Below are 14,678 nucleotides of genomic sequence, written 5' to 3'. Positions count from 1 at the left end.
GTGTTCTCTGAATCCAACAGAGAAGCCTAATCATTTGGATAAAACAATGTGCTGGACAGAGGGGAATGTTTAAATAACAACATAATAGTAAACATGAGGGGGAGGGGGAAACAGCATGCATGGCTTAAGAAAAAGAAAAACAGGAGCCTCGCCCACTGACTATCAAGGGAATATGGCAAAGACTGGGAATAACATTTTTGCAGGTTAAAACTGATGATAAAAATACAAGAGCGAAGAGTTGTAATATCACCTTATATTTGGATAGTCTTTTAAAGGTCACAAATTTCTTCTGCATCCATACTGGAATGTGATCCATGCCTCAAATCTAATGTGTTGAGGATCATTATCTTCACTTAGAAGGAGACAGGGACCCCGGAAGTGAATGTTTAACTGAAGGTCACTCAACCCATAAAGAAGCTAAAACACACTAGCCTTCACAAAGAGAAGAATATGGATTACCAGATATAATAATAATAATAAACTGAAAAGCTTAATGTCAATCTCTAACAAAGTACAATAAAATATTAAAAAACAAACGCTTATTTTTAGAAGCTATTCATCATGAACAAGTTATTTGGAACTAACATGATTCTCTTTTTTAGGAAGAGTTAAAATTTCAATGGCAACAAGATCAGTGTCTCAGTCGTGTCTTTGTGACCCTATGGACTATAACCCACCAGGCTACTCTGCAATGGGATTTTCCAGTTAAGAAGAGCAGAGTGGGTTGAGATTTCCTTCTCCAGGGGATCTTCCCCAACCAGGGATCAAACCTACATCTCCTGAGTCTCCTGCATTGAAGGTGGATTCTTTACCACTGAGCCACAGGGGGAAGCCACAAGGTTTGTCAGCAAAGCAACAGGCAGACTCCTTCACTCACTCATTCTCTGTCTTTTCTCTCCAGAGGACTGAAACCACAGCTCTCTCTTGGTCACTACTAAATTTCATTGGTCCTCAGTGCACTGGACAACAATGCTCCACATATTATTCAATGGAGGGTGAGTCAGTGAGTGAATTCTGTCTTGATGTACAAATTCAAGAAATGCAAGCTAGGGCTCCAAGATGGTCTTTTCCTCCCTAATTTGTGTGTATGTGGGGTGGGGTGGCGTGGGGAGGTGGGGGGAGCTGTGCCCTGGGTCTTCATTGCTGTGTGTGGGCTTTCTCTAGTTCCAGCAAGTAGGAACTACTCTTGGTTCCAGTGTGAGGGTTTCTACTGCGATGGCTTCTCTTGCTGCTGGGCACAGGCTCTAGGCAGGTGAGCTCAGTGCTGGTGGCTCAAGGGCCCTAGCTGCAGGCAGGCTCTGCAGCTGTGGCACATGGGCTTGGCTGCCCTGCCACTAATGGGATCGTCCCAGACCAGGAATGGAACCTTTGTTCCCTGCACTGGCAGGCAGATTCTTATTCACTGTACCACCAGGGAAGCCCTCTTCCCTAATTATTAATCAGTAATTTAAACAGATAAGATAATTCATTTTATCTACCCTTACCATCTACTGAACACTTACATTTTTACACAGGTGGCGTGGTAGTAAAAGAATCTACCTACTAACGCAGGAGACTCAAATGACGAGGGATCAATCACTAGGTCAGAAAGATCGCCTGGAATCAGTTCAGCTCAGTTCAGTCACTCAGTCATATCCATCTCTTTGCAACCCCATGGACTGCAGCACGCCACGCCTCCCTGTCCATCACCAACTCCCAGAGATTACTCAAACTCATGCCCATTGAGTCAGTGATGCCATCCAACCATCTCACCCTCTGTCGTCCCCTTCTCCTCCTGCCTTCAATCCCTCCCAGCATCAGGGTCTTTTCAAATGAGTCAGTTCTTCACATGAGGTGGCCAAAGTTTTGGAGTTTCAGCTTCAGCATCAGTCCTTCAAATGAATATTCAGGACTGATTTCCTTTAGGATGGACTGGTTGGATCTCTTTGCAGTCCAAGGGACTCTCGAGAGTCTTCTCCAACACCACAGTTCAAAAGCATCAATTCTTCAACGTTCGGCTTTCTTTATGGGCCAACCCTCACATCCATACATGACCACTGGAAAAACCATAGCTTTGACTAGACGGGCCTTTGTTGGCCAAGTAATGTCTCTGCTTTTTAATATGCTGACTAGGTTGGTCATAGCTTTTCTTCCAAGGAGCAAGCGTCTTTTAATTTCATGGCTACAGTCACCATCTGCAGTGATTTTTAGAACCCAAGAAAATAAAGCCTCTCACTATTTCCATTGTTTTCCTATCTATTTGCCATGAAGTGATGGGACTGGATGCCATGATCTTAGTTATTTGAATGTTGAGTTTTAAGGCAGCCTTTCATTCTCCTCTTTCACCTTCATCAAGAGGCTCTTTAGTTCTTCTTCACTTTCTGCCATAAGGGTGGTGTCATCTGCATATCTGAGGTTATTGATACTTCACCCCTGGAATAGGAAATGGCAATTCCCTCCAGTATTCTTGCTTGAAAAATCCCACAGACAGAGGAGCCTGGCGGGCTACAGTCCATGGGGTCACAAAGAGTAAGACACAACTGAGTGAGTGAACACACACACACACCCAAGTTTGCTTGTAATAGCTAATATATTCTTCCTGTCATCTTTTTGAAGAAATACAATAATTCCCTTTTACAGATGAGAAAATTGAGACTTTAAAAGGTTATGTAATCTTCTCAACACAACCAGTGAATGGCAGAGTAAGGCTGCAAAACCCAACCTGACCCCACAGCCTGCCTTAACAAATATGTGCATTATGCTGATAAAATCTGCAGAAAATACAGAGCTATGAATGATACATACTACATGGAAGTTTGTTATAATATTTTGAATCAGAATTGAAAATAAGTTTAACAGATGCCATGAGGACACAAAGTATTTAAAGAACTGATAAAGACAAAGAGTTCAGATCTATTTTGCATAAACCTAGAAAGAATACCTAGTGCTGACGACAGAGGTCCCAGAGATCTTTTATTTCTTATTGAACTTCCTACTGCTCTGTGAAGCAGTAAAGTTCCCTCTCGTAAAAAAGTTTAAGAAGAAGCTGGCTAACATTTCAGGAACTTTTTATAAAAATGGAATGTTGGATATATGACCTCAGAATCCCCCAGCGAAAACATTTTAGAGCAAACAGTAGGTACTCCAAGTTGAAGTGATTCTATTAACTTATATTTTTCATAGTCTGGAACCTTATTTTTTAATGTATCTTACTCACCTAAAAAAAAAAATTTCCCTCTAAATACAATGTCCTTCTGGAATACTTCATCTAATATGATCATTTATGTACTTAATGCAGCACTATCTATAATTTTAAAATGAAACAAGTTGGATATCCATCCACAAGGGCAGGAGTATAACAAATGGGTTAGATGGTGAAAGAGGTCTGTAACAATATGTATGAAATTGTGTGATTTTCAAAAGATCTATATATACAAAGAATAAGTAAAAGTTGTTTACTATAGCTATTTTTCATATACAAATTGCAAAGTATATATACAAGACAGATAAACAACAAAGACCTACTTATAGCATAGGGAAATACACTCAGTATCTTGTAATAATCTATAACAGAAAAGACTCTGAAAAAGAATATACACATTTGTATGTTCAGTTCAGTCGCTCAGTCGTGTCCGACTCTTTGCGACCCCATGAATCGCAGCACGCCAGGCCTCCCTATCCATCACCAACTCCCGGAGTTCACTCAGACTCACATCCATCGAGTCAGTGATGCCATCCACCAGCCATCTCATCCTCTGTCGTCCCCTTCTCCTCCTGCCCCCAATCCCTCCCAGCATCAGAGTCTTTTCCAATGAGTCAACTCTTCGCATGAGGTGGCCAAAGTACTGGAGTTTCAGCTTTAGCATCATTCCTTCCAAAGAAATCCCAGGGCTGATCTCCTTCAGAATGGACTGGTTGGATCTCCTTGCAGTCCAAGGGACTCTCAAGAGTCTTCTCCAACACCACAGTTCAAAAGCATCAGTTCTTCGGCGCTCAGCCTTCTTCACAGTATGTATGTATGTATAAATGAACCACTTCGCCATACACCTGAAACACTGTATATCAAGTACACTTCCAGTTTTAAAAATTAAATTTAATTTTAAAAAAAGGAAACAGAAGCGAGAAAGTGAAGAAACAAAAATTAAAAAACCTAAGAGCCCATACAGAGTAGGTTGAAACAATTTTCCAAAGAACTGAAGCAAGATAAAAATTCAAGGTGAAAATGCAGACAGAAGTATGCTTTTATTTTGGGGGATTTTGTCTTTTGGTTTCCTTTTTGCTTTTGCCAAAATTATCTTGTGTAATTGACTCCCTTTTTAAGGTCTATTATGCCTAACCATTTAAGTTAGCATATTCATGCAAATCAGTGATTTTATCTTTAGGATATACTAAGAAGGAGTATATTGGAGAAGGAAATGGCAACCTATTCCAGTATTCTTGCCTGGAGAATCCCATGGACAGAGGAGCCTGGTGGGCCACAGTCCATAGGGTCACAAATAGTCAGATGTGACTTAGTAACTAAACAACAAGAGTATATAATAGTAGCACATTACATGCATATTTAACTTACCTAAATTTGACTGTATGTTTTTGTACAATAAAACCAAATTATCATAGATCATGGCCACTAACTGTAAGCTAACTATATCACCTGGTTATTACAAGATCTGGTCTAAAACTTGAAAGAAAAAAGGTTTCATTCAATATATTGTGGGGTTGTACATTACAAACAAATCCATGTATTCTGCTAATGAGCCATTAGAAGATTCTGAAAGGAAATTTCTATGCATCATCAGTATTTGTGTGAACAGATATGAAGGAATGCATTATTAGAAAACACTACTCTTTTTCTCCCTTAATACTAAATCAAGCACTCTTTTGGACTCTAACCATCACTTAAGATGTAACTAACTGAACTGTCAGAGAAAAGAGAGAAGAAAATAGTAGTGCTAGCATTTATTACCCACTGAACTGTGAGCCAACACAACCAACTTAAAAGAGCTTCAAATACATTACTCCATTTAATGCTTATAAAAACCTTACAAGACAGGTGGTGGAGGTGGTGGTTTAGATGCTACGTCATGGCAGAGTCTTGTGACCCCGTGGACCTTAGCCCACCAGGCTCCTCTTTTCCCAGACAAGAATATTGGAGTGGATTGCCATTTCCTCTTCCAGGGGATCTTCCCCACCCAGGGACTGAACATGAGTCTGCTGCATTGGCAGGCGGATTCTTTACTTCTGAGCCACCAGGAAAGCATGAGGCAGGTACAGTTCCAATATTATAAGTATGGAAACGGAGGCACAGAGAAGTTACTGATAACATCAAAATGAAGAACTTCCCTTGTATTTTCATAAAATCTTGTGCCCTAATTCCCTGATCACTTACAGATACAAATGTGCTTGTATATCACTTGGACTCAGGTTCCCCAGAAACCTCAACTTAGAAATAACTCTTGACTACAAGGACTGTTCATGAAACTCTAGTGTAAATAGGACCCTCACCTGAGCCTCTCCCCAGTACAGTGTCCCTTCTCCCATAGAGGTTTGCGCTGAGAAAGCCTCAGTCCTGCCTTTCCAAGCGCTCACTAACAATGTAGCAATGGAAGACTGGAAAGCAGATGTCAGCACAGTTCTGCAAACGAGGCCTAATTACAATACTTCAGAGCAGAACAGCAGAGGTCCCATAGCTGACCTTCTCTCTTTTCTGTGAGACTGAGACAAATCAAGACAAAAGGAAGTGGAAGGAATAAGACTTCTAAGGAAGAAGATAAAGGACAGAACAGAAACAAAACCATAGACTGTCTTCGTTATCAAAGGTATGATTTCCAGTTCTTTGAACGACGCATTGGGTTCTACTCAAGCCACAGATGGGTTCATTAGGAAAACTGACCATTTAAAGGTAAGTTAGGGAAACACTTCTGTTTTTGTAGGCAGGTCAGGCTTTCCAAGTGGCTCAGTGGGTAAAGAATTCACCTACAATGCAGGAGATGCAAGTTTGAGTCCTGTGTCAGGAAGATTCCCTGGAGGAAGGCACAGCAACCCAATCCAGAATTCTTGCCTGGAAAATCCCATGGACAGAGAAATCTGGCGGGCTACAGTCCACGAGGTCACAAAGAGTCAGACTCAACTGAAACAACTGAGCACATACGAATGCACGCAGGCAGGTCATTAGCGGAATTAAGTGAAAACAGAATGCTATTTATTGTCTGCTCTTTATAAGCCACTTTCAAATGTTGGCATGGACTGTTTTAACAGTATAACCAATACCAATCAGAACATTTGCCTTAACTAAAATAAGACAGTCAATGACAAAGGTGAAGTAACACATTATAAAATACTGGGTTTTCTCTCTCCCTTAATACTAAAAGCAATTATCTTTTCATTTTTCATAGAGATGAATGAAATCTCTGAACAGATAATATTTAAGCTACAACAATTAAAGAGAAGTAAGTAGCTCTTCAAGTTTATATTTACATATGCAAGCTCAGCATCAAAATATCGTCCCTACATAAATGAATTTAAAACAAAACAGAAACAGACACAGAAAACAGACTTGTGGTTGCCAAGGGGGAATAAGGGCAGAGAGGGGGTGGATTGGGGGTTTGGGATTAGCAGATGCAAACTCTTATGTATATTATAGTATGGATAAACAGTAAGGCCCTACTCATTGTTTAGCACACAGGTATAGCACAGGGAGCTATATTCAACATCCTATAGTAAACCATGTGGAAAAGAATATACACGTATATGTATAACTGAGTCATGGCTTCCCACGTGACACTAGTGATATATAGCCTGTAAATAACCAGCTTGCCAATGCAAGAGACATAACAGATGTGGATTCAATCTCTCGGTTGGTAAGATCCCCTGCAGGAAAAAATGGCACCCCACTCCAGTATTCTTGCCTGGGAAATCCCATGGACAGAGGAGCCTGGTGGGCTACAGCCCCTGAGGCCAAGGAGAGTCAAACACAAGTGAGTGAGCAACAACAACAATAACTGAATCGACTTTGCTGTCCAGCAGAAAATAACACAACATTATTATTCAAGTACACTTCGATCAATTTTAAAATATATTTATATCTTCCATTTACATATTCATATGGCTACTTTTACATGACTACAAAGGCTGACTGTATCCTTCACTGTAACGATACAGATATATCCCATCACAGCAGATGCAGAATCTATTATCACGTCACCCAGGTCCGTGTCATTGTTTAAGCACATCTATCATCAGACACTGAACTGCCTCATGCAATGAGAGTTTAACTCTCACAGGAAACGCTTACAAAACACATGCAGACATCATCCCAACATTTGACTCCAATTTGTTTTAAATAAAGCCTTTTGTATATGCCATACATGTACTGATCAAAAGCAAAGTCAGTACTATACCTGGTTATTTCTTCTTTAAGTTTACATGGATCTTCGGCATAGAATTTAATACCAAAATACAAAGTATATGGAGGTCCAGCTAAAATAAGAAATAAAAATTAAATTTCACATTATAAATTTGCCAAAGTAGTAGTGTAATATAACACAACTATTAAAAATTACACTCATCAAAAATATTTGTAAACCATATACTGGATAAGGGATTAATACAAAATATATGAGGAAGTGGCACAACTCATCAGCAAAAGACAAACAGCCCAATTAAAATATGGAAACTAAATAAATATTTTTCCAAAGAAGACGTTCAAATGGCCAAAGATATTCAATACATGAAAAGATACTCCACATCGCTAATCATCAGGAAAATGCAAATCAAAACCACATTAGGACATTACCTCACACCTATAAGAATGGACACCTATAAGAACAGCTATTGTCAAAAAGACAAAAGTGCTGGTGATGATGTAAAGAAAGAAGAGCTCTGTACACTGTTGGCGGGGACATAAATTAATGGAACCATTAGGGAAAACAGTATGGAAGTTCCTCCACAAGTTAAAATCAGAGCCACCGTATAAGCCAACAATCCCACTGCTAGGTGTTTATCCAAAGGAAATGGAATCAGGATCTCCGAGAGACATAGGCACCCCACATTCACTGCACTCCCACCACTAACCATTGCAGAAAGTACTCACTAAAATCAGCAAAAAGCTAGACAGTTTAAATGCTCAGCAGCAGGTAGACAGACATACAGTCTATTTTCATTTTTAACTAAGTAAATAAAGTCACAAATTTAGAAGCTAGGGAGAGGAAGTTACATAGAACAACAGGTAACAAAGTCATAATACATTTATAATATATAAAGTGATGTTATTATTTATTATTGTTATGACACACACATGCTACGGCACACAGGAGACAACCAACACTAGGGTCCTACCTCTCTCCCCTACCCTATGCCTTCCTGCATAAGGCCCTCCTTATGCTGGAGCTTTTTTAGAAACTAAATTTTAAAGAAACTTTGTTATAATTTATCCCTAGAGTTGACTCCATATGTTCAATTTCTATGTTTACTTAATCACTGTATTTTTATTTCTGACAAATATAACCTCACCCCTGAACACAGATGTCAAGGAGGCACCGATTATTAAATATTCAGAAGAGCTAGGAAGTCCATCCTCCGCTAATCTGTCTGTGTCAATAAGCTCAGTGTTACCGAGCAGGTGCACCTGCCTGCGCCTGCAGGCCACAAGGGTTCACATATCTGGGGATGGGAGGAGCACAGATGCTGCTGAGATGGTGTACAAAGGGAAGAAGGCCTTGTCCAGACGCCAGAGCTGCTTTTATTCCCTAGAACATGACAGATTCCACACTATTGACCAAGCCCAGCCAGTTCAAATGTGTTTGGTGATAAGCAGTTAAGCAGAAGTTTGAAAAACATATAGTTAAAAACATTCAGTTTGGACTAATTTTCTCTAAAGACTTTCGGCTGAAATCAGCCCTCCTTTACCCACTTACATATAAAATGTCTTATGTCCAAATACACAAGTTACTATTTGATTGTATCTGAGCATCTGGTAACATATGTAAGGCAGGAAAAGCTCCAAGGAGGTAAAGCAACTCACCCAAGAACCCAAAAGTGAGAACCACGTTTGCTAATACCTAGAGTTGAGTGCTTGCTGGCAACTATTGCATACAGGCTCTCGGGAAAAAAATCATACAACTTCAGAGTAAAGTTAAATACTTCATGCACACATCACTGTTTTGTACATCAACTGAAGGCCAAAGAAATGGAAATTCTGGAGCAAGGATATATCTGCCCAGGTATTTTTCATCTTCTTAATCTGAAGCTGACTACAAAAATAAGGTGCCAATGAAGCAAATACCTAGATTATTATCTTGATCTATGTTTTTCCAGGTCTATCTTTAAGAAATAATTTATGTAAAGTAAGTTAATATGTTTTACTCTAGCAAAATAGAAGCCAGAAACTGGGAATCCTCTAATCTACCTCTTGTGAAGACTGATTTCAAGGCCTTTAATGATAATAGCCTCCCTTTAGCTCAGGATATCTAAATCAAAATTTACCAATGAGAATTTCGGTGACTAGTAAATATTCTGTCATTTTTACAGATATTCCTTCTGACTTACCTGCTGGAGATGTGAGAGGCATTCTCCTTCATCAATTATCAAACTATCTTATAAAATAAAAAATTATGCATTATTCAATTGTTATGCTGCTGCTAAGTCACTTCAGTCATGTCTGACTCTATGCAACCCCACAGATGGCAGCCCACCAGGCTCCTCTGTCCCTGGGATTCTCCAGTCAAGAATACTGGAGTGGGTTGCCATTTCCTTCTCCAATGCATGCATGCATGCTAAGTTGCTTCAGTTGTGTCCAACTCTGTGCAACCCTATGGACAGCAGCCCACCAGGCTCCTCTGTCCATGGGACTCCCCAAGCAAGAATACTGGAGTGGGTTGCCATTTCCTTCTCCATTCAATTGTAATATTAGTGTTTTATTCTTCCTGTACATCAAATTTTTGACAGGATGACATTTATTTAGGATGAGAAAGTTATAACTGCATTAAGAAATGCAGTTAAAAACTGTAACTGCATTACAGATTATGGATATTAAACATAATATTTCATACCATGTAAAGAAATAGATACTTCGAATGTTCTTAAAGGAACACTTGAATAATATACTTTAAATAAAATAATTTACATTTTTCTCCACATTTGCATAGAAATCTGCCTTAAAATACTAAAATTTTTCTAATTTTTGAACTAGTATTTTTTAAGTGGTTGAAATGGACAAGAATTTATGGTGTTTATTATTCTACCTGAATCTTTTGGAAAAGTGCAGATTTCTAGATCCTGAGGGATGAGACTTGTTAAATTGGAGCATCTACCATTCTTATCAGGATACCTCATGGAAGTTATCTGCATTCACATCTAATCACATGAACCTCCTGCTTCCTCTCAGCCTTCAGGGGGCAGTTTGCTCACTCAGGAAGCACGTGGAATGAAAAGTCAGATGGTCAGGGCTTTGGTCATCCCTCCAATACCGAGCAGCTCCTTATCCATGGCAGGTCGCAAACTCTTTCTGATTAGGACTTACTCTTGTGTAGGCTGAGGAGGCAGAACTTGACATCTAAGGTATGTATTTTGAGGGTGTTTTCTCATCTCATAGGCCACCAGCCCCATCTCTGAAACCTGTTGCCCATTCTCATGCAGAATGCTGGCCCCCTACCAGCTGTGTTTGTACTGACCTTGGAAAAGCCTAGACACAGCTGAGTGGACTGCAGTGAGTTACTAATGCAAACTGGCCAAACAGCCTCCCAAGAGTTTGGAGCTGCAATTCAGAGACAGCCAGTTCACCTCTGCTTGTGGCTAGAACTATAATTTGGAAACTGTGGAGGTTTCCACCACAGACATGGAGGGGCAAAAAGAGCCAGACCACAGAGAGAAACAAAAATGATGCTGATGTTCAGAGAAACGGTACGTGCTGAGTTCCTGACAATTTTGCAGCTCTTAGCTCCCAGTTCCGTCCTGAGGCACAGCTCTATTCCTGCCCGTGGGGTCCATAGAGCACCATGTGACCCATTTTACCCCAAGGAATGAATCAATACACAGGAAAAGTACAGACTCAGGATCGGGTGAGAAAGGCCAGAAGAATCCTCTAGGTCTTATCAGCAATAATTCAGCAAAATAGTTTAATGATATGGTTTCAGTTTGGGATGACAAAAAAGTTTCAGAGATGGTTACTGGTGACGGCTACAAACCAATATGAGTGTATTTAACGCTGCTGAACCGTACGCTCCAAAATGGTTAACATGGTACATCTCATGTTATACATTTTACTAGCAATTTTAATAATAAAGATGATTTAAAAATAACTACTCTTCTACATACTTAAGGGCTGCAAGTGTGTGGGCATGTGTACATTTATAAACAAAAATTTGAGTTATGAAAATTAATGTTAATGAATATAACATTAATTAGACTTCTGAGTCAATTAGTAGATTCATATTGATAAAGTCAAAACCAAAATAGATGAATCCTTTCTGAATTCATAGCAATCTTTCAGGTTATGAGGGCACTCCTTAATTATTGACCCAGTAAATAATGTGAAGGGCAATACCACTCTTTAACCCAAGAAACTCAAGCACTTTAATATATCCAATGCCCATTTGCTTTTCAAATCAGTGCGTCTCTGCTTTTTCTGTCTGAAGGTGAATTTCAAAAGCAATGGAAAAATCACAGACAGAAATCCAGGCCAGGTGCCCCCAAAAGCAAAATTCAATGCTCACATCTCCTCAGAGTTCCTATCCACACAATCTAATCAGAGTCTGCAGAGACTGAGCAATGTATAAACACCCATTTCCATATTCTGGCACTCAAGTGCTAATATTCACACCTGTGGTCTTAAAGTCTATTTCTGCACTCATCTAATCAAGGACATTATATCATTTTCAAATTTCAACAAAATTAAAATCAAATACCTACTGTTGATCAGTTCTTTGTGTTCAGACAGGGTTTTCGCAGGATCCAGCCAATACTGGTGTGAGGAAGAAAAGAGTAATTGCAGAAATTAGTTGCATTTCATTGGCCTTCTCTTCAAGAATATTTGCAAAGTGTTATTTTTTAAATTACATTTAAATAACAAGTAAAACATTTATTTATGATATATATACACACAAACATACATAAGAATTTTCTGCTGCTAGAACGTTAAAAGAGAAATGACATCAGTGTTTGGAGAAAAGCAGAGAAGAGAAACAGTACATGCTGGGTTCTTAGTTGAATTCTCATGTTGGTTATTCAGTAACATCAAGGTGATAATGAGTGAGTTTCTTACAGTCTTTGGCTGCAGAGAATGCCGCCCAAATCTCTTTCCAGCATCCCCACAGCAACTCCCCTACAGACATGTCTCTCCCTAAAATTTTCTCTGTTCATTTCCAGTCCCCCTGACAAGCATCTCTGCCAGGTGTAAGGAATAAAGCAATCTAATCAAATCATATCCAGGAGAGAAGGCCCAGTTCAGTGGGTGAGGGTCCAAGTCCCAGAGCAGACCTATTTGGATTCCATCCTCTCTCCCCTCATTCATCACCATATAACTTGGAACCAGTTACTGGACATCTTGGGGCTTCCCAGGTGGCAATAGTGGTAAAGAAGTGTGAGTCACTCAGTCATGTCCAACTCTTTGGGGTCATGTCCACAGAATTCTCCAGGCCACAACACTAGAGTAAGTAGCCTTTCCCTTCTCCAGGGAATCTTCCCAACCCAGGGATCGAACCCAGGTCTCCCACATTGCAAGTGGATTCTTTACCAGATGAGCCACAAGGGAAGCCTCAGTACCAGAGTGGGTAGCCTATTCTTTCTCCAGAGGATCTTTCCAACCCAGGAATCGATCTGGGATCGCCTGCACTGCAGGTGGATTCTTTACCAACTGAGCTATCAGGGAAGCCCAGTGGTAAAGAATCTGCCTGCCAATTCAGGAGACTTGGGTCTGATCCCTGGGTTGGGAAGATCCCCTGCAGGACAGCATGGCAACCCACTTCAGTATTCTTGCCTGGAGAATCCCATGGACAGAGGAGACTGGTGGGCTACAGTCCACAGAGCTGCAAACAGTCGGACAGGACTGAAGAGACTTAGCACACATGCAAGCACTGGACATCTCTCTCTGAACCTTCTTCATAGACTTGCAGGAAGGATTAAATCAATTACGTCATGAGTCTTTATAATAGCCCCTGGCTCACACTAAGTATGCAACACATGCTAGTGATGATTATCATTAAATGTGATGGTCATTCTTAATAAGTATCATTAGCCAGTCTTAAGATACTTGTTTATTAATTCAAATTAATCTTTGGAGGACAGAATTTTAGATGGTAATTGGGGAATTTGGGGCCCTGTCGAGAGGCCTTCCTTTAAATCTCACCTTTGTGAAATAAAGTCACTGAAAGAAAAAGAAACAAACCTTCTACTTCATCTGGAGGAAGAGCAGAGGAGGAGCAAACCAAGTACAAAGCGGGTGGAAGCACCCAGAGTTGCCACAGAAGCACATAGTCAAAGGGATTCCAGTGCCTGTTAAGTCAGGGGAGAGAGCAAGGTGGAACCTTTATCCCACTCTTCTTGCCAAATGTTGGCGGTTCCAAGGGCCAAGCTAACCAGTTTCCACAGTTCCCATTTTATCACGTTACTGGGTGAAGCAGGGGCAACTCCCGTAGCATGGAGGCAGGAGCTAGTCCAACCTGAAGCACTGTATTCCCAGCACTCTTGTGTCTGTCCAGTGAAAACATTCACTCTCTCTTAATCACCCTGGGTCAGGAATAACAAACCACAAAAGGAGCCTCAGAGAACCTTTTGGCCCAGCACCCCTTTTCCTGCCCCTTCACCAAGGGCGGAAATGCTCACTCTGCTGTGTAACAGTACCAGTAATTATAAATAGTTATTATAATATTTTATATAATCCCCTTACCTTTTATTCCTATTTACATATAATAAAAATCATTCATCCTAAATGAGTATCATAATCATTTTATTACAGATTTTATCACAATACTTAACTCTATTCATGTATACATAATCCTCTCTATTTGCCACTCACAGAGCTGTTTCAAATTTTCCTACTTTTTCAAAAGGTAACCAATATAAACATATTTGATTACCCATCACCTTTGTGAAATAAAATCACTGAAAGAAAAAGAAGCCTTCTGCCTCATCTTATATATTTGACAAACATATATGCTACCCATCAATATAAAGGGCTTCCCTGGTGGCTCAGATGGTAAAGCATCTGCCTGCAGTGCAGGAAACCTGGGTTCAATCCCTGGGTCGGGAAGATCCCGTGGAGAAGGAAATGGCAACCCACTCCAGTATTCTTGCCTGGAGAATCCCATGGACAGAGGAGCCTGGTGGGCTACAGTCAATGGGGTTGCAAAGAATCAGACATGAGTGAGCGACTAATACAAAGACACATCAATATAAATGGGTAGCAACTTATAACACAATGTTCATCATCCCACTCTTATCATGTCTTAATTTTTGAAAGTCTAGAAAAATTTACTTTTAATGTAAGGTATTTGAAGAAGAGGTCATAATCAGTGAACTGCTTTTAGAGTCCACAATGACTAAAGATGTGGGTTTGGTGTTAAAAAGTAAATGGTTCCCAGGGAAACACTGATTCACTAAAATTTGGATTGAGCATTCAATCCAAATGTTCAGCTGTGTGTTGGACACAGAGCAGAACTTCTCCCCTAGATAAAGCTAGGGCTGCTTCCTACAAAATGGAAACATTA

At 40.1% G+C, this 14,678-nt stretch overlaps 1 protein-coding gene across 7 annotated transcripts in view; it reads right to left on the bottom strand.

The window, feature by feature from the left end:
- EPB41L4A (erythrocyte membrane protein band 4.1 like 4A) overlaps nt 1–14,678 on the bottom strand; it is a 283,127-nt gene that overhangs the window by 120,697 nt on the left and 147,752 nt on the right. For 6 of the 7 annotated variants that reach the window (XM_055536501.1, XM_055536502.1, XM_055536503.1 and 3 more), the window contains exons 3-4: nt 11,884–11,935; nt 7,377–7,455 (exon numbers count right to left, since the gene is read on the bottom strand). In XM_055536501.1, coding sequence (XP_055392476.1) covers nt 7,377–7,455; nt 11,884–11,935 — 131 coding nt within the window. Of the gene's footprint in view, nt 1–7,376; nt 7,456–9,522; nt 9,570–11,883; nt 11,936–14,678 lie in introns of all 7 variants that reach the window. The other variant, XM_055536504.1, reaches the window with a different exon arrangement.

This window comes from Bubalus kerabau, chromosome 10 (genome assembly GCF_029407905.1).
Source record: "Bubalus kerabau isolate K-KA32 ecotype Philippines breed swamp buffalo chromosome 10, PCC_UOA_SB_1v2, whole genome shotgun sequence".
Classification (NCBI taxonomy): Eukaryota; Metazoa; Chordata; class Mammalia; order Artiodactyla; family Bovidae; genus Bubalus; species Bubalus kerabau.
Note: the sequence above shows the minus strand (reverse complement) of the source record. Positions and strands in the feature narration are given on the sequence as shown.